Source organism: Mixophyes fleayi, chromosome 3 (assembly GCF_038048845.1).
Source record: "Mixophyes fleayi isolate aMixFle1 chromosome 3, aMixFle1.hap1, whole genome shotgun sequence".
NCBI classification, from domain to species: Eukaryota; Metazoa; Chordata; class Amphibia; order Anura; family Limnodynastidae; genus Mixophyes; species Mixophyes fleayi.
In genome coordinates, this window is record NC_134404.1 from 69,563,889 (window position 1) to 69,585,266 (window position 21,378).

The 21,378-nt window shown below is 38.9% G+C and overlaps 1 protein-coding gene across 2 annotated transcripts in view; it reads left to right on the plus strand.

Annotated features, from left to right (window-relative positions):
* Positions 1–21,378, plus strand: part of LOC142143664 (vertebrate ancient opsin-like) — a 174,400-nt gene that overhangs the window by 16,723 nt on the left and 136,299 nt on the right. For both annotated transcript variants that reach the window (XM_075201686.1, XM_075201687.1), the window contains exon 2: positions 933–1,261. In XM_075201686.1, the coding sequence (XP_075057787.1) occupies positions 933–1,261 (329 nt within the window). The remainder of the gene's footprint in view (positions 1–932; positions 1,262–21,378) is intronic.

Here is a 21,378-nt window from a genome sequence, read left to right on the forward strand (position 1 = left end):
TCACAGTCTGTGTTATTTATGTTTATTTACATTTAGTTAATAAGATGTTTTCTTTAATCACACTTGTATTGTTTACTTGGTAATCTGGGTACACGTATTATATTGTTTTTATCATTCAAGAATGCCTAAATGGTTATTTCAACAAGCATACATATACTCATAAAATAAGGTTAATGGTGTTTGCATATGATGTTCATAATGATGTTGGTTATACAGTAAGAGGTACAAATTAAAAACAAGGTTACTGGTAATTACACATTTACACTTACTTAAAAAAGCAATCTCATCTGAAAAATAAGTCTGCATGATCCTTTCTATGATCTGCCTCCTTCCTCTGTATTATGAACATCAGCTGCTGGAATGAGCTCACCTGGTTCCTTACTGTATATTGCTGGTGTTAGGGGTATACTTTGTTTTAGGGCCAAATTATGCAGCACACAGCACCACAACACCTTACCTGGGGCATAGAGAAGCACACCGCCAGATGTATCAAGGCACATAAATGTGGACCTCTAAAGCATACTTGCCAACTTGCTGAAGTTGGCTTCCGGGAGCCTGCCGAGGGAAACAAACACGTCTTATTTTGAAACAAACACGTCTCAGGTGATTTTACATCAAATCACTGGTTAATAAATCTGCGATTTTAAACTCGCTCTAGAAAATCACAGCTTGATACATTTACCCCCGGATGTCATATTTTGCTGAAAACCCCATTGAAATTAATGCAAAAACTCTGTTGTAAATAAAAATCCATAGCTGGTTCAAGGACACCACTGAGTTAAACTCTTTACGTGGCCAAGTGGTGGATTCCTTGTTCTGGTGGGCCAATTGTCATTTTACCCCTTAATTAAAATGGCCCTGATTGCTTTATATAAATTCTGATCTCCTTTAATCTATTATGACTATTCTCTTCCCTCTGTTCCCTCCTCCAGGGACAGTATCTCTGGTATCTCTGGCTGTATTGTCGTATGAACGTTATTGCACCATGCTTGGGAGCACAGAAGCAGATGTGAAAAACTACAGAAAGGCTTGGCTGGGGATCCTGATTTCTTGGGCATATTCATTGTTCTGGACTCTTCCTCCACTTTTTGGATGGAGCAGTTATGGTCCAGAAGGACCGGGTACCACATGTTCAGTGAACTGGCACTCTCGTGATGCCATAAACACATCTTACATTGTGTGCCTTTTCATTTTCTGCTTGGCCCTTCCTTTCATGGTGATTGTCTACTGCTACGGAAGACTACTAGTTGCCATTAAACAGGTAAGATTATTGGGCCGCCTACTTTAATATACTTTATGTATGTAATAAATTCATTGTTTCACTGCAAACGGTTTGTTAGTCACTCATAGAAGTAAGTTCCTATAAGAGATTCAAACATGACCAAAGTCTAATAATTTAGTCCAGTTTATATAATTACATATACCAATATATTGCTATAAGAATAAAATTTGTTACCATGAAGAAATTATGACTTTTGTTCAAGTAAATGGCGTGTATGAGCCATTAAATGAACATGTTACCAAACCTAGCTATAGCAGATGGACAGTAACATTTTAGCAGCTGCTCGGTTAGGCAATATCTCAAAGAAAGATCTGTTAATGTTATTATACACAAACTCTTATTATTGTCAAAAGCCACTCCAGGGTTTCATCCATATGGAGCATATTCTTCAGAAATATGTTGACCAGCTTCTGTCTCATTAAGGCCTGAGAGAGTTTATCTCCAATATAGTATGCCTCACTCTATTGTATGAGATCAAAGTAGGAGACCAGGTTGTTCATTGTTCCTATAATATGCATTCTTGGCCATGTTGTTACTGGAGATATTATTCACTAACAGACAGAGACTTAATGGTTTTGTTCCCCTTTTGGCTCACTTTAAAATTAAATTAACTAAATCTATCAAGTTTGTTGACCTCCTCCTTGATCTTTAAGGTTGCCCACCAGGTAGTCCTTTACTGGAGAGAAACTTGTTATCAATTTTTAATTTTGTTTTGGTAATGTCTTTTATTATGTTTACATTTTTACATGTGTAACTAGCTTTATTCTGGAAAGTATTACAAAAATGTACATAATAGTAGTAAAAAATAGTTTAAGGTTTCAACTCTTTTGTTAATTTCACACTAACCCTATGTTTTCCTTTGTATTTTGCTATCAAAATATTTAAAGTTGAAGCTATAATTATATTCTCATTGTAGGACTTGCCTTCCTTATAAAAAAAAGGTTACCAAATAAGGTTGTATAGTTTATTACACACTACAAAAAAAAATATTTTGTGTTTTAAAAACATTTTATTGAGTTTTCAGCAGGTGTTTAAAGGGAAGAGAGGTACAGAAGGAAATATGGCAGTGCAGGAGGGTACATGGAACAGCGTGGTCCATAACAAAAGTACAGCAGTGATAGGCAACCTGATACACTTCAGGTGCCACATGGGCAGATGCTCGAACCTTCAAAACCACTGCACCTTACCCTTAGGCTGGGTACACACTACAGAATTTTCTAACCAATGTGTTATCTACAACAATTGTACCAACAACTGAAAAATAAAAGTCACAATCAGCATGCCGATTCATGCGTACACACTATATATGATAAAATAAGAGAGTTGGAATCTGTACTTCCCACAAATGTGTTATGATAGTAGGCTGCCTCAAGGGATGTGAGGGGTGGGCTTCAACCCTCTAGAAATAGAAATGGGGGGTGGGGAACCCTTGATGCACCGAATAGAGGAACTATGGAAGACAAATGGATCAGTTCTGTATAATAGTCCAGTGGTTTGTATAGACTTCCAAGGGGTAAATTCCTATTGTGCCCTGCTGTAACAGTCCTGTATTCAATAGACCTCAGCGGTGAATGATACAGTCTTATGGGGCACCTGTGAGATCCGTGATGATGGTAATAATCTAGTGCTGCGGTATCGGATACTGGGAAGGATGAGACTTACCCGATCCCGGGCTGCACTAGTACCTCTCCTTCTAGCATCTTGCTTGTTCCAAAGTTCCTCTATTTGCTACATCCGGGACTTTATCACTTTATGATGCTCATTGGACTATAGAGCTTGCATATATAGAGACTTTGTATTTACCTTCATTTATTTATGAACATTGTCCGTTTACCTTTGATCACTATCCACATAAGGACTTGATATTTGGGCCACTAGGAGCCCCACTAATGCTGTTTCAATCATATTATGTGAAGCATTATTATTTTATTCTGACTGTTCCGTTTGTACTTATTTAGGTTGCAACCTATGTGTATTTATTCTACCATCATCTGTTTCCATTTTATATATTCAATAAACTGCATATATTTAACATATGCATTTAGTCACCTTCTCTGGCGCCCTGAGGCTTTTCCCCCCGCTAGTACACACTATATATGTTTTAAAGGATTTTGTCTCAGATCTGCGCTCTTCATCTGTCATAACCGTCAGCTAAACGAGATTTATAGTTCTGCTGAACAATCAAATGAAATGACGATCAGTACTTTGGAACGACTATCGTTCATCATTCAAGTATACACACTAATGCAATATTGCCCGAACTGGCAATTTTTCATCCATGCATGCATGTGGATGTGGATGCTATGTTAGTTCTGATCTGTGTTCACTCCCATGAGTCCTGCTTCCGTTCCAGCTTATGCGTATCTTTATCATGTGCTGCAATGATAGCAGGGCCTGTACATAGATGATAGTAAGCCTCTAGCGGAGGCTCACTTCCAACATAGGGATTCTATCGTGGGACATTGGGGAAGAGCACAACCTTTGAAGTACTAAACAGTCCCATGTCAGGAATATGACACCTGCCTTTAACCTGAGCAAAGGAGGGTAATCTTCAAAGGAAATGTCCACTAGAAACAGTATTTATTGTCTTAAAAATATGGTGAAGGAGCGAGGGTCATGCTCAGGTGAAAGACTGGGTCATTCCAAATTCTAAGTTGGAATACAAGTGAGAGTAGACGGTATCAGAGAGAATCTGTGAACATTACGATCCCAAACATTATGATATGAGGTGAGTGTCAAAGTGCACACTGAGTCAGGTGGGTGGCAGAGATTCATTAAGCCTGCTGTGAGGTTGTGCTGGTGGAGAACCTTGAGAGTCAAGTGTATCCGAGACCACTGCATGATCCGACTAGGACATACAGGAGATCCAGGTGTCCTGAAGATTTTGCATAACTGAAACATTAACTAGTATTAAATCAAATTTATATTTAAAGGGAGAACGAGTTATTTAAGCAAACAGATCATGATCCCATTTGAAGTTGAGACCGATGTTAAAGTCCCCTCTGATCATGAGCTGGTACAGTGCCAAATTTCCTAGTTGCATAAAAAATTGTTGAAAAATGCTCCCAGCCCTACATTATGGGCATAAACCAAAGACAAAGTAATTGGGGGACTGCAGTGAATCCACACTCTGTCTCCCTTGTGCTTCTTGTCAGAGGTGGAGTAGAATGCTTGGAGACAAACTTTGTTTGGGAGGGAGTGATGTGAGTTCTGAAGTGGGTCTTCTGGAGTAGTACTAGATCTGTATTTTGCTTTTTGAGAAATTGTACAGCAATAGTCCTATTGTTCGAGTATTATAAACTATTTCAAGTATAGTACCATCAGGACCATGGTGGGCCTGATTCATTAAGGAAAGTAAAGCAAGAAAATTAGTAACTTTGAACCATGTTACAATGCAAGGGTGCAAATGAGTTTATTATTTTGCACATAAGGAAAATACTGGCTGTTTTAAATGCAAGTCATCTGAGACTAGGATTATGTTGGAAAGATTAATTGGGGCTTGTGCGGCTCCAGAAGTGACTGTGCTCACAAGTGTAAAGTTTAATGAATTGTGCTGCTAAAGATGGCCTGATATGTGCTCGGATTTCGTTAGGAGACAGGTTGCAATGAGGGAGAAGAACAGAGCTATAATTAGAGGGGGGAATTGCCTAAAAAGGCTGGACTTTGGTTGTGTGAAGAGCCCTGTGCTGGGATTTCATGGAAGATGCTTAGAAATTAAGAATATAAACCAGCACTAGACACAGATATGGGTACAGTTGTTATAATAGTAGTGATCTCAGGTGGTATTGTACAATACTAATTCCAAGTACAAAAATGTAAGAAGGATAATTAAAATAGCAAAAGCAATATGAATGTCTGTGGATATACAGCAGGGTTAAATTGGCAAGGGTCCGCTAGTTTTGGGATTAGAGAATGCAAACTAGCGCTAAACCCAAATACGTATACTGATGTTGTAATAATGGTCATCTAAACTGGTAACACATAATTTATTCTAAATGCACCTATATAAGCAAAGGCTAAAACAATACAATAAGAGAGTCCGTAGATATGTATCAGGACGGATAAAAGGGATTAAATCACAAATAAGACATGGTAAAAAAAACACAAATAAATAATAATGTCCACACTAAAAAAATACCTGCGCATGCTAGGAATAAAAACGAAAAATTTCTTGAATGGATATCAAAGATTCCTAAAATCAATATGAGACAAGTTTGGGCACACTGTCCGCCGCTATACTTGTGGTCGGTAGAGTAGTTGTAGTCCTCTAAGTCCAGTATCGGTAGTGAAATGAATCGGCTGTAGTGGACAGTGCTCGAGGAAGAGCTTCCTATTTCCTATTTGACAATGTGCTGAAGTACTGACCAGTTTCGCCATAGAATGACTTTTTCAAGGGATGTCTTAAATGTGACGGAGATCCTCTCCTTTATCGCGCGTAAAGTGCATTGATTGGTTATCTAGGGGCATATTCAATTAGCCACGTTACAGAGGTTGTCCATTTTGCTCTACAGAGAAGTGGTGAGAGTATCAATCTATAAGATCTCAGTTTTAAATATTTTTACAAGTATTTTTTATAATTTATTGTATAAGGATTTTGAACTGACTGGTCTCTTGTGGGGCAGTAACCTCGGCATCCTTCTCATGACTGGGAGATTCTCGTGCAAGATCAGATTGTGAATGTGCTGTAAACAGTGCCTTACTCTTCTTTTTTAAAAAGAATGCTGCATTGCCAGAGGCAATGGATTCAGCAGTCATCTCTGCGGTCATCTCTGGTGAGTCCCAAGAGCATAGGGTTAAATAGATAAATGTATTTACTAATGGCAGGACTGTTGGATTCCAGGGGCACTTATTTGGTTGTGCACAAACTGACAGGAGTGAATCCTAAGGATCACTGATCACTGAACCAATAACACTTGAGAAAGGTGCGTTTGGCTGCTAGATATATTACGAGGAGCAGGCCACCAGGTGAGGATGGTCAGCCCCAGTGTGCAGCACCTTCTACTCTTATCTCCTTCCTAGTAATAGGTGATATTCTTTATGTCAGCCCCACATGAAAGTGCAGCATTCTCCTCCTTTGGCAGCAAGTTAGCCACAACCCAGAAACTTGGGGAAATATTTGCTTATCAGGTTAATTTGGTGCCTGTAAAGGCTCTATATTGTTTAAACAGTCCAATGAGGTATTCCAGACTGGTAAAGTATAAATATTATACCCAACGGGTATTGATCGCATTGTTTGCTGAACGGAGCTTAGAAGCCATATGTCTTGGTAGGATAGTCAAGACATGCATCAGTATTTTTTGTTTAGCTTTACAATCCCTTTTTCTCCTTCATCTGCCTTCTCTGAATCTTATTCATATGTGACAATACTCTAACAATTTAAATGGCATGGCCTGACAATGGTTTGGGCAATCTGATGTCATTAGGGGTATGGTCATGGATGTATAGGACAAAAATTTCTAGCAGCAGGCAAATGTGAGATCCTTACATATGTACCTTGTCTGTTTAGAGCAATAATTGAGAGCTAAGACTAAGGTATACATTCCTTTGTACTATGCACAATTATTCCTTTTATGCTAATGTGCTTTGAAAAAGAAATACATTATTTAAAAGAAAAATGCATAGATATAGCCATAATTTCAAATATGGCCTTAGAATCAGTTACTTATTTTGGGATGAGAAATAAATACACTAAAAGAGAAAAAAACAATAAAGAAATATAACAGATTTTGGAACACTGGTTCATTACAAGGTAAAAGTACTCAATAACATTTTTTTTAAACTTCTTTAGTTAAGATTATATAAGACCTTGTCTCTCTGAAGGACATTGCAATAGACCACTGTTTCCCAACTCCTCAGGGACCAATAACTGCAGATTTTTCCAGGTCACAAGTGAAATAATTATACCACCCGTGGATCTTTCAAAATGTGTCAGTTAGTAATGAATACACCTGTGCTCCAGCAAAGAGATATGGGAACATGCACTGTTAGGGGTCCCTGAGGACTGGAGTTGGGAAACACTGCAATAGACTCATCAAAATATTTCATAGTTAAAGTTATAAGCCAGACAGATTTTTGTCCAAAAAAGAAGTTGATTCATAATTGCTCTATCATTGTACTGACCAGTTATTACCCTCCCGAGAAATTTGGTAAAGAGGTTACACATCTTGTAGACAGCACAGAATTTAATAACCCTGGGACTTGTCCAATCACATACTGATATTGTGGTGAGACCTATCTCTCTCCTAGGACTGATAAGTGGACAATAAAATTGTCAGGTAGTTGTGCCTGAGGGTGAACAGCTCCTTAGAAAAATGTACCTCAATTTATAAATCTGAACATTATCATCAGCTTTCTCTATATATTTCACCTGAGAACCTCTATAAGCCCTCACACATTAGGAATTTTCCCTTCAGGACTTCACTACCTAAACTTTCTGTTCTCACCTTGAACCTCAATCAACCCAACCTATGCTAAGGATGTCACTAATAATGGTAAAAAAGGGCAGATCCTCAACACCACATCTATCTTTTCTACTCTCTTATTATGGAGGACGACATGTAAATGGATCTTCTATAGTAATTTTTCCAGAACTGAGTAAAGATCAGCTCCAAAACTGATATACACTGACAAATTGATGTTTTAGAGTTCTTTTTGGAAAGTTATAAGATGTGGGTTCTTTTTTTTTTTTTTTAAAGTATAAAATATATATTAAAGCTATTGTCCACCTTTTTTGGACCTTTTGGAATGTTTAATAATTAATGTACTAATTCCCAGGGATCTGTTTTTCAAATAAAATACCCTACTGAGCATGTGGACTAAGCAGGATGTCTATTTTCCACACTGACAATGAAAACTGATAGCATAAATTACAAGAAATAATACATATAGTATATAATAGAGATGAGCGCACTCGGATTTCTGAAATCCGAGCCCACCCGAACGTTGCGGATCCGAGCCGGATCCGAGACAGATCCGGGTATTCCCGCCAATTGCAAAACTGAAAGCGAGGCTCTGAGTCATAATCCCGCTGTCGGATCTCGCGATACTCGGATCCTATAAATTCCCCGCTAGTCGCCGCCATCTTCACTCGGGCATTGATCAGGGTAGAGGGAGGTTGTGTTAGGTGGTCCTCTGTCCTGCTATATCTCGTGCTGTGCTGTGCTGTTCAGTTCTGTGCTGTGCTGTGTTCTGCTCAGTCCAGTGGTGCTGTGTCCTGTGCTCTGTCCTTCTGAGTTCAGTGGTGCTGCTGGGTCCTGTGCTGTGTCCTGTTCAGTCCAGTGGTGCTGTGTCCTGTGCTCTGTCCTTCTGAGTTCAGTGGTGCTGCTGGGTCCTGTGCTGTGTCCTGTTCAGTCCAGTGGTGCTGTGTCCTGTGCTCTGTCCTTCTAAGGGCATTGTTATTTCCCCATTATTCCCAAATTATAAAAAAATTCAAAAAAAGTTATAAAAAAAATTACAAAAAAAGTAATTATAAAAGAAAAAAAAAAATATCCCAAAACAATCCTGCAGTATAAGTCCATTGGTACTGCTATATTACAAAGTTCACTGATTCTGCAGTATAAGTCCAGTGGTACTGATATATTACAAAGTTCACTGATTCAGCAGTATAAGTCCAGTGGTACTGCTATATTACAAAGTTCACTGATTCAGCAGTATAAGTCCAGTGGTACTGCTATTACAAAGTTCACTGATTCAGCAGTATAAGTCAAGTGGTACTGCTATATTACAAAGTTCACTGATTCAGCAATATAAGTCCAGTGGTACTGCTATATTACAAAGTTCACTGATTCAGCAGTATAAGTCCAGTGGTACTGCTATATTACAAAGTTCACTGATTCAGCAGTATAAGTCCAGTTGTACTGATATATTACAAAGTTCACTGATTCAGCAGTATAAGTCCAGTGGTACTGATATATTACAAAGTTCACTGATTCAGCAGTATAAGTCCAGTGGTACTGCTATTACAAAGTTCACTGATTCAGCAGTATAAGTCCAGTGGTACTGATATATTACAAAGTTCACTGATTCAGAAAAAATGGTGGAGGATTATTTTGCTGACACCATCCAAATAGACATGTCAGACAGTCCATATTGTTACTGGCAGGAAAAAAAGCCAGTTTGGAAGCCCCTGTACAAACTGGCTCTATTTTACCTGAGTTGTCCCCCCTCCAGTGTGTAGTCGGAAAGAGTTTTTAGTGCAGCGGGGAACCTGGTCAGTGAGCGGCGAAGGAGGTTGCTTCCTCAGAACGTTGAAAAAATGATGTTCATAAAAATGAATTATCAATTCCTCAATCAAGTACAGCACTGCCCTCCAGATAGTACAGAGGGACCTGTGGTTGTGGAGTCCAGCGGGGACGAATTGATAATGTGTGAGGAGGAGGAAGTACACACTGTAGGGGGAGAGGAATCAGAGGTTGAGGATGAGGACGACATCTTGCCTCAGTAGAGCCTGTTTATTCTGTACAGGGAGAGATTAATTGCTTTTTTGGTGTGGGGGCCCAAACAAACCAATCATTTCAGGCACAGTTGTTTGGTAGGCCCTGTCGCTGAAATGATTGGTTTGTTAAAGTGTGCATGTCCTATTTCAACAACATAAGGGTGGGTGGGAGGGCCCAAGGACAATTCCATCTTGCAACTCTTTTATTGCCAATATGTGACCATTCAACAGTCATTTGCCATGAGCACAAAGTAAAACAAATTCAACAAATTAAACCAAAAGTAAAATGCCCTGTCATAATCAAAAACAAGAGGTATTGACGTGCTTGAACTACTGTAGTGTTTATAAGTTAGAAACACTACACTTGAAAGCTTGAGCCTTTAATAGAAAAAGTCACTCTTCATTGCACGAATATTTGCAACAGCGACAATTTTTGGGTTAACAAAGTCAACAAATAACACTTCGACCCTGTCTGTCTTTCACATACTTGATGGGATCTCAATCATGAATGCTCTGTACCATGGTCGTCTAAAACAAGAGGTATTAACGTGCTTGAACTACTGTAGTGTTTATAAGTTAGAAACACTACACTTGAAAGCTTGAGCCTTTAATAGAAAAAGTCACTCTTCATTGCACGAATATTTGCAACAGCAACAATTTTTGGGTTAACAAAGTCAACAAATAACACTTCGACCCTGTCTGTCTTTCACATACTTGATGGTATCTCAATGATGAATGCTCTGTACCATGGTCGTCTAAAACAAGAGTTATTGACGTGCTATAACTACTGTAGTTTTTATAAATTATAAACACTACACTTGAAAGTTGGAGGAGGTATTGTGGCCCCGGTACCAAATTGGGTACAGGGGCCACTCCCCTATGCAGTCCAGATAGAGGCGTATCAGATATTAAACAATGTTGACTGTTGCTGCCAAATCATAAATTAATGAAAATGACCTGTCATCGTCAAAAACAAGAGGTATTGACACGTTTGAACTACACCCTGTATATGCTGCAGAGGATGTAGGAGCAGGCAGCTGTGCAGTGGAATTCAGACCATTTGAAGGCGGAGGTATTGTGGCCCAGGTACCAAATTGTGTACCGGGACCACTGCACTATGCAGTCCAGAAAGCTACCTCGGTGAAACGTTTTGGACTAAAAACAATATTGTGAGGTGTGAGGTGTTCAGAATAGACTGGGAATTAGTGGAAATGATTGTTATTGAATGTTATTGAGGTTAATAATAGCGTAGTAGTGAAAATAAACCAAAAAACTTGTTTTTAACACTTTTTATGTTTTTTTTCAAAAAAAATCTGAATCCAAAACCTTAAATCCGAACCAAAACCTTTCGTCAAGTGTTTTTCGAAACAAATCCGAACCCAAAACCTCAAGCAAATCCAAATCCAAAACACGAGACACCAAAAGTGGCCAGTGCACATCCCTAGTATATAATAGATATAATAAAGGCAGTAGGAGAATGCTCTTACAAACTATTTTAGTGGTTGCAAATGACATGTTGCCTTTTTTCAAAACACCTTTTACATCCTTATCCAATTTATTTAAAACCTTTATTAAAAAACTAACAGCATTAAGGGTGGAATTCCATTCTGTGCGATGTGCCGCAGCGTGCCTCCGAAGGGTCGTGAGGACACTCCGCGCAATGCAACATGGCAGATTTTGCCTCACACCCCATAGAGGTGCACAGGACAATGCACACAGCCGAAAATCGTGGTGATGTTCGGCGGCACATCTTGCAGAATTGATTTCCCCACAGAAAGTCTTGATCCCCATTAATAAATATTAATGCTTACGTTTGGCTTTAAAAGGAGGGGATTTGCCTCTTATAGGGCCTCATGTAGTGATAGACGCATTTGCATCCAAAACCTACATGTAAAATGCGTGCCGCAAAAATGGTGCAGCTTAATACACATGCAACTCAGTAGTGCATTAAGTGCGTCTGCATGAGAAACATTTAAAGTGCATCAAGCGACATCATGATTGAGCCTCATACTAGATGATGATTGGCGTTTTAATGCATAGTTTATAAACAAGAAAATAGATTTTAAAAAGGGTGTCTCTTCCCCAAATTGATCTAAGCACCAGCACTCATAGCCTTTGGCTGGTTGCCAGTAATGTGGGTGGACAAACAGTGTAGCATCTCCCCGCAAAAGTAACCAGCAGTGAGCTATGACAGGCTGATCAGTCACACTATAACAGCTCCCACTATCACACGGTGCTGACATCCCCAGGGAAATCAGGACCACAAAAACATGTGTCAGCATACCCAAGCAGTTTCTGGCTGGCAGAGCTTGCTGGGACCAGTAGTGCCACACATAACTATGTTTTATTTTTTAACTTGAACACATTATTACCCCAATGCCTACTGACCAGGGTTGTTAAGAGTATCTTCATCGCTTTCAGCCAGGCTGTTTTTTCCTTGGACAGGGCTGCATTTTTTGGTGGGGCCAATTCCCCAAGTACCTGTCTACTAGATACTTTTAAACTGGTAGTTTGTTTAAAGTCTAAAAAGTTGCACAAAACAAATGCTAATACAATATAAAACAAAAGTTGCAATAATGTTACTGTCAAATCACCCGGATTGAATGTGACTTTAATACATTCTTTAGCAGTGATTAATGAGACTATACACTTGTGATTTTGGTTTATGCCAAGAATAATTAATTTATACAACCCTTTTACGATAAGATGGTTTTTGTAAAGGCCATGTTTGATTGTATAACTTGTAATGCTAATTAATGTTTCTATAGAAAATTAGTGTGGGAAATTAGAATGCAACATTATGTTCATATTTGACATTCACAGGGAAAGCGGTAGCTAGATGTTTTAAGGGTCACTGACATGGATGTGCAGGGCATGTAATGTGAGATCACAGGCTCATCAACAAGGTCTATTGACTTTCAATCAAAAGCTATTGTCTTAGTTAACCACCGGTTAAGTGGAGTCAAACTGATATATATATATATATTTATATATATATATATATATATATATATAAAATATATAAATGCTTAGTGGCGTCTGTCTGTCTGTGTGTGTGTGAAAAAAAAACAAACAAGTTGCAGCGCCACCTGCTGGGCAGAGTTATACACTGACCTACTAAATTCTTAGTGTGTGTGGGAAAAAAAATTCAAAAAGGGCTGAAATTTGGTAGGGCTGAAACTCATTTTCGTGAGGTAATTTTACCTCATGAACACACATGTGTAGAGGCGTGCGTTAGTGTGTGTGTGTGTAAAAAACTATTTTCTCAGAAAGGGCTCATCCAATTGACCTGAAATTTGGTATACTGACATTATTTGACAAAAAAATTAGAATAGTCAAGTCAGTTAACTTCCATCATCCCCCCTCTTCCCCGTGGGAGGGGTAGTAAAGGCTAAATTTACGAGTTGAGGGGTCAAACTCATTTTCGTGAGGTAATTTTACCTCATGAACACACATTAAAAAGGGCGCTTGCGTCGGGAAGTAACGATCTTTCACTGAGGAGGCCTGGGCTAGGCGCAAATGCATGACAAGAACCTTTTTAAGACCTTAAGTATCTTGATTTGACTAGAATGCGTGAGTATCATGCAAGGGTTAACTTGTATATATATATATATATATATATATATATATATATATATATATATATATATGCATATATATACATATATAAAATAACTACTAATAACGTACACATATGTTCCGAAAGTCAATAAACGTACTGACAGCAATGACATTTTCACTCATGTGCATAAAATTAGTAATCAGTAAAAGTATGACATTCAATTTAACACTATCAAACTATGCATAACATTCACCGCACCAGTACTTTGTGCCTGAGTAGGGATGTGAACCATTTCATTCCAATTAATGAATGTCCAGTTCTCTTGATATATTTCCATGATATAGATGAAACAATGGTTTAAATGTGTTTAGAAAAGTAACTTTTCACACCCACATATTTTTTCAATTTACCTTTAAGGTGTAATTCCTAAAACCGCCATCTGGTGTCACCTGTGAATTACTGTCTTGTATTTTTGTTTGTAAGCATATGTGATCACACACCTAGCTTTTCACTTAGAAGTACTGGAAATAACTTCTAACTGGTTTCAATTGAAAGAGATAGAAAAATTAATATCTGTAAGAGCTGTTCATGTTATAATTGATATATTAGCTCTAAGAATATGGAAGTGACTATATTCTTTACACATATAACTAGCAGATGACTACCGTTTTCTTTAGAACATTATAAGTAGATATAGAAGTTGTTTGATCTATAACATAAAGTATATTAATAAACACACAAAACAATGGCTGCGGCTCTCTCCCTGCTTTGCCTTGGAGCTGATTGCTACTGTGTATATATATATATATATATATATAAAATAAAGATGCTGGATAATATCTATAAGCCAGTGAAATGTTGTGTTGTTTTCTGTGCTTGAATCAATACACATAGCCTTCATGGAGATGTTTCTGACTGATACATGTGAGCAACCTTTAAACAATTTTTGCATGCTAGATTTTGGGGAATAACCTGCTCCTGGCTAGCAAGTGGTACACACAGTTAGTTGTAGATGTGCTCCGCTCCTGAGATAACTATTAGTTGGATGGTATGATGTCATAGTGAGTGTGACAAGTCCAGAAGGTCCAAAAATATCACAACAGGCAAATTGGGGGGTTGCAGTTAGAACTCCATGGGGTATATTTACTAAACTGCAGGTTTTAAAAAGTAGAGATGTTGCCTATATCAACCAATCAGATTCTAGCTGTCATTTTGTAGAATGTACTAAATAAATGATAACTAGAATCTGATTGGTTTCTATAGGCAACATCTCCACTGTTTCAAAACCGCAGTTTATTAAATGTACCTCTATAAGTTGATTCATAGCCCATTCAGAAAGATAGCATAACTATATGTCTAGTATAGTATATAGATTCCCTTGCTCTAGACGCAAGAAGAAAACACAATGCATTGCCTTTAGATTGGGTAAGACAAACCTCCATTAACAAACCCTTTAATTTTTATAGATAGACACACAACCCAGCATTGTGCAAAAATAGTCACGGGGTGTCAGTAAAGAGCAATTGTCCCCGTTGTACACTTTGGCCGTTTGTAAATTACCTTTACTGAGATTTTCCCCAGAGAGTGAGTTCACTGTATGATAATATAACTTTCTGCGTAACTGTGTAACATGGTCACAAACCATGTACCACTAAAAGAAACAAAAGCTGTAAATTTCAGCATCCTACTTTCTTGTGTATTGTTATATGTAGTTCCTGTATACCCTTTACTGAGAAAAACCATCACATTGTGCTCTGTATGAAATGCTTTGAGGACGGAATGGTGTGAGATAAAAGAAACAGATAAGTAACCGTATTTCAATAAACTGTCAGTGGAAAAAAACAGAGGTGTTGTTCTGCTCCTACCTATGTCTTTGTATAAACATATCTAAACAAATCTTGTTGATCTGTGATAAAAATCTAAAATGAAATTACTGTTAAGGTTAAAAAAAAACATTGTTTAACACATCAAACAGACACTTGAGTGTTATTTCATGTCTTAATTGTGTCTTTAATCACGGCAAAATCTGTATTGTATTGCTTTATCTGCATTCATTTTACTATTAATTACCAAAAATGTATTTGTATAAAGTGATGTGATGGAGAGCATATAGTGAATGTACAGCATACACAATAACTTCTAATCATTGTGATACTTTGATTATGTCAGATGAGATAAGCATAATATAAATTAATTCTGAAATTCTAACTGCTGCATCATATTTTAAATAATATAATTTTACATCAGTATAATGGTATTTCTTTACCATTATTATGTTCTTAAGTAAATCATGCATTTAACCAATAATCGTATATGGCTGCCATCATCTTCATACAAAGATTATTAGTTGTGCTAGATAGAACAGAGTTAGAATAATACTTTATAACATGCATACCTTTATGAAAGTTATGTTGTTATTTTAGAAGGTGTTTATCCATGTTATACTGTTGGTACACTTATATATTATAAGAAATAGCACATTTCTTATTGTAGATAATATTAGAAGTCAACTCAGAGTTCCATGCCTTGTATAAAAGTATTGACCTGATGCTTATATAAGGTCATGGGGCTCCTTGTTAACATGATTCATTTGATTAATATCCTTAAAGTAAACCTAAAATATTAGCTGTGCTGTGCTATATATGAAATAAACTCTAATAACATTCAAAAATATGTATGTATATATTTCCATAGCTTTACAGAACTTGATATATTTGACATTGTTTTTTCATTATATTACTAAAGCATCTGTAGAGTCCACATTTTTCTAATTATTGGTATATATCCCTCGTCTATATTTTTAACACTTTTATAATGGGTGCTCTCCCAGAACAATATCCATATATTAAACATAATATATGTATTTCCCCCCTGTGTAGGGGGGGAATACAACAACATTCTTTATAATCAAAAAAGAACAGTTAGTAAGCACTTATCTTTACCAGTGCAAATCTCAAAATATCTAGCACATTAGGATATTAATGTATAGGTTTATATTGTGGTAGACACATTCAATCTTGGAATCCAATATCAAGTGTCCTCATTTTTGTGAGTTCCTGCACCAATATCAACACTTCGGGCACCACTGAAATGCAGTAAAAATCACATGCATGATGTCTGGAAAGCAGCAAGGACAGCATTGGGTATTATTAGGGGGGTATTCAATTGTTAGCGAGATTTTTTTTTTCCCCGCCATGTTAAAAAAAAAAAAAAATCATGCGGGTTTTTGCTGGCAATATCGACCGTTTTCAGTTAGCGCGGCGGGAAAACTCGTGCAATTCAATCAAAAAAGATGAAACGCTGCCCCGCGCATTAAAAATTGTGCTTGCGAGATCTTACGGGAGTGAAGGGGAGTTTTAACGCTGTCATGTATAACACAAAAAAAAGGTTTTGCATACATTTCCACATTACAGTACTTTCTTTAGCATATTTTTTTATTGAACTATTTTTTACCATACAATCATCTATACCATATCAAAACACATTACTACATTCATATTTGTACCAAAAACATACCTAAATATAATTAATTAGTTTATTTTTTTTATTTCAATATTTTTTCACAAGAAAATCAACTTAGGCATTAGTGATAAACATAAGTTTAACTTTTTTTCAACATTTTTACATCATTTCAAATACTTTTCAGAGGTTTTTTTATTTTTAACACACCCCAAGGAGGTGCAAGATAAAACAGCATATTTTCCTGTTTTACCTGCCGCGTTAAAAAACAATTGAATAGCTTTTAACGCGGCTGCCTCTCACACACTCTATACTTTCAATAGATCTTCTACTGGAGCACAAGAGGACCGTTTCATGAAAAAAAACATAGCGTTAAAAATGGAATTGAATTGCGGGTAAAGTTAACCCGCTCGATAATTATAAAAAACAGTGTTACAATGACTTAACACGCTAAAAAAAAACCAACTCGCTGACAATTGAATACCCCCCTTAGTGTACAAAACAGAAGAGAAATATGTCTGTGCTCAACCCCACATGCATTGTTAAGGGGACCAGCTGCATTGTAATATAAAAGCACTGTATGATCACAAATTTATTTCAAATATATTCAGTGGTTGTGTTTATATATCAGAACACTTATTTTAGGCATGCTATTTTAATTTATATATAATAGGTACAAGTGTGGTTCGGGAAAATATAAATGTAGGGGAAGCCAAAAAGTAGGCATTTCATTCTGTCTACACTGATATATACTCCTTCTCTCTGTCCCAGTACTTTCATTCTGTCTACACTGATATATAATCCTCCCCTCTACACCAATGGATCCCAAACTTTCTCAGTTCGAGGCACCCCTAGGGTCTCAATAATTTTTTCAAGGCACCCCTAAGCCAAAATAATTACCAAGTAGCCTTACTTACCACCGGCCCTAGCCGCGGCACCCCTGTGAGATCGCCGTGGCACCCCAGGGAGCCGTGGCACATAGTTTGGGAACCACTGGTCTATACTGATATATACTCCTCCCCTCTGTCCCAGTACTTTCATTCTGTCTACACTGATATATACTCCTCCCCGCTGTCCCAGTACTTTCATTCTGTCTACACTGATATATAATCCTCCCCTCTGTCCCAGTATTTTCATACTATCTACACTGATATATACTCCTCCCCTCTGTCCCAGTACTTTCATTCTGTCTACACTGATATATTATACTCCTCCTCTGTGGCTATGAAAGATAAGGAGATAGCGGAAATAATTTGTATGACAGCATTAGGTGTCATTGCTCCAGTGGTAGAAACCACCCCGTGGGTGTTGGCCATAGTTGCTGCAGTTAAAAAAGATGGATCAGTACGCATCTACTTTGACCCTGTGCATCTGAATTAAGCTCTGATGAGACCGCATCACCCCCTCAGAATTGTGGAGCAAGTCACTGCTGACATGCCAAATGCAAAGATATTCACCACTCGGGTTGCCAAGTGCGGGTTCTGGCAGATCACATTGGACAAGGAGTCATCCATACTCACTACATTTATGACACCTCTGATCAGCCATGCATTCCCACGAATGCACAATGGCATCTGTACTGGCAGTGAAGTGTTCCACCGCAGCATGGAACAAGTCTTTGAGGAATACCCTTGTGAAATCATCATTGATGACATGCTTGTGTGGGGTCGCACCATGGAGGAACATGACATGTGCCTCCACAAAGTTCTCCACAGGGTTTGTGAAATCAACATGCGATTAAACCCTGAAAAGTGTCGTTTCAGAGTTACTGAGGTCCCATATGTTGGTCACCTTCCCCCCTCTCAGCCTGGAGTACTGTATGCTTCAGGTGGATGGACCCTGCCCTAGGACCAGCCACTTTGCAGCTTGTGTGCTGATCATTTCTGTCAGCGCTGTTCATAGCCATCTCTCCCCAACAAGTATTAAAAGCAGCAAGAACAGGTATGAGAGAGCAGGACAGTCTGTCAACTGTTCTGACACACTCAATCAGGACTTTGTCCTGATTGTAGGGACAGTTGGAAGGTATGTCTCGCTTCACATGGCTCTGCTCGAAAAGAGAGAGCTGAGTGCCCCTAACAGTAGTGCACGCAGCATTGCCCGTGTATATGATGGGGATAGGAAGAGTTGGAGAACAGCCAAGCACTGTCTAAAATTATAGTCACACCACAAAGCATGCTGGCCACGTCCACTGGTGGTGTGGCATGGAAACCCCTCTCTATAAATCCTGCATTTGTCCCTGAAGTGTATAACAATCTTTATCCCTGTAAAACAACGGCCATGGTATATGGTGGTACAACCCCTTAATCTAATCCTGAACTGCACTTTTTAGCCATGTTGTTATCAGGAAGTATCAGTGATGTAACTATAACATCTCCTTGGAAATGTACTTCAGGGGTTAAATTCCACCTCCACAGGGAATACTCAGGAGTTGAGTGAATTAAGTTACCATTGTTATTTCTGTTTGCCCCCTATTGTCCACTAGTGAGCTCTACAGCCAGCCAGAAGCCAGACCCAGCAGGGGTCACCTGATGGAAGACACCTGGGGAGGTAGGGGAGGGGGCTGGATAGTGTAAGCAGCCCCCCAATCGAGACCTTTTGCAACTTCCCTGGGCAGGCAATTCCCAAGGTGGAATTAGGTGGTGATAAAAAAGGTTACCCTGGGAGCTGGACACATGTGTCACTAACTTTTGGCGAAGAGGTGATGCTCTGCCAGAGATGCGCTGTGGAATATATCTCACTGGATTTATTTGAACCGATTTCCTCACTTGTTGGACCTGCTATCATTACGGGTCCGTGCTGTATTTAATCCTGTTCTGCACAATAAATCATCCTTCTATTTTTCCTCTAAGACCGTGTCTGAGTGATTTGGGAACCACGTATCTTCACAATCCCTCTATCCAATTATCTCATGAGTTGGTTCTCAGTAAGGCTGTTAACACAATGCAACTTTTCTCGTTTTAGTGAAAGATTTGTTAGTTTGCACTTACATCACTCAGATGAAGGTACTTTAGCAGCTCTCATGTAGAGTCGCTTCAGTTCAAGACAATTTGCAAATGAATGAGTAGTATTCAGTAGACTGAGACCGATAATAGAAATAATACTTCCCATGGTGCCGGGCATCTCCATTTCTGCTCTTGGCAAACACTTTTTCCTGATATTTCTTGAACTTGCTATACAAAAAATTACATTGACTGTGTTACTTTATTCACTGGAACTGCTTTTAATTATATATTTAATACAGAAGTGGAAGTTGCTCAATCAATTTATAGGCTCATAGCAGGTGCTTGAAAGGGTGGGGTTATCCTAAAAGGAACAAAATCACCAAAAAATCCCCCAGCACACTGCTATAGCCAGCCAAAGACCTGCCATTTCAACTGTAGATAAAAATGCAAAAGTCTTAGTTGCACTCATTTGCAAATGTATGTTAAAGCCACCCGCCACTCCACGGCGCTTTTGATAATATGGTGGTCCTAACTCTAAACAGTGAGAGTCCCATATATTTGGGCCATACATATGTGTTTTTAAATTGAGAGCTATCTTACCAGAGAGGTACCCTAGAAGCCTCCAAAAAGCAATTCAGCGCCAGCACTTCCTATCAGCTACTGACACCAACATACCTCTCAGACAAATACAGACATTTGCAAATGTGTGCAGCTAAGACGTTTGCATTTTTATCTACAGTAGAAATGGCAGGTCTTTTGCTGGCTATAGCAGTGTGCTGGGGAAATTTTTTGGGAATTATTTACTTAATCAAAGTCATGTGGGGCTGCTGTCTTGTCACACTCCGGTCCCGCATATGAGCACCTGTGCCGTTACCTTCCTCTCACAGACGGTAATACCGGCATATCCAGGCATCAGGTTCATACCATACGCCACCCTGCAACCAGATCTGCGCATGTGCAGAATCTGTCCTCCTTTGAGAACTCCTCCCTTCCCTCATTGGCTGTAGGATTGTGGAGCACTATTTAAACCTCCTGTATTTGCCTGTCTGATGCCTGTTCTTCAAGCTCACTTCCTGTAGCTGTGGTTCTGGTTCCTGTCTTCCTTGTGGTCTGCTCTCAGCTCAGTGGCCAGCATTGAACTATCGCTGTTCCAAGTATCTCTGTTACTATCTTCTGAGTTACTACATCGTGTCAGCTTTGGTTCTCTCTCCGCTGCCTCTCAGAGCTACTACCATTCCTGTGACTCCTCAGCTGTTGTCCCGAGTTACCACCGCTACATCAGCCTGCTCTCAGCTCCGTGGCCAACATTAAACTATCGCTTTTCTAAGTATCTCTGTTACCATCTTCTGAGTTACTACATTGTGTCAGCTTCGGTTCTCTCTCCGCTGCCTCTCAGAGCTACTACCGTTCCTGTTACCCCTCAGCTGTTGTCCCGAGTGACCACCGCTATATCAGCTTACTCTCATCTCCAGGGCCGGCATTGAACCACCACTGTTCCAGTATCTCTGCCACTTACCTTCTGGTGTCAGTGTCTGCCTCCCATCATCTCCTGACTCCTCCACACCTCTCTGCTGTCTATTCTCTCACGGGACCGGAACCTGCGGGATCGGTGCCGCTAAGACCATACTCCCTTGCGGGGGTTTCTGGTGAATACCACCTGCCCGTTAGACTTTGCGCCCGTGAGTGAGCCTAGCCATAT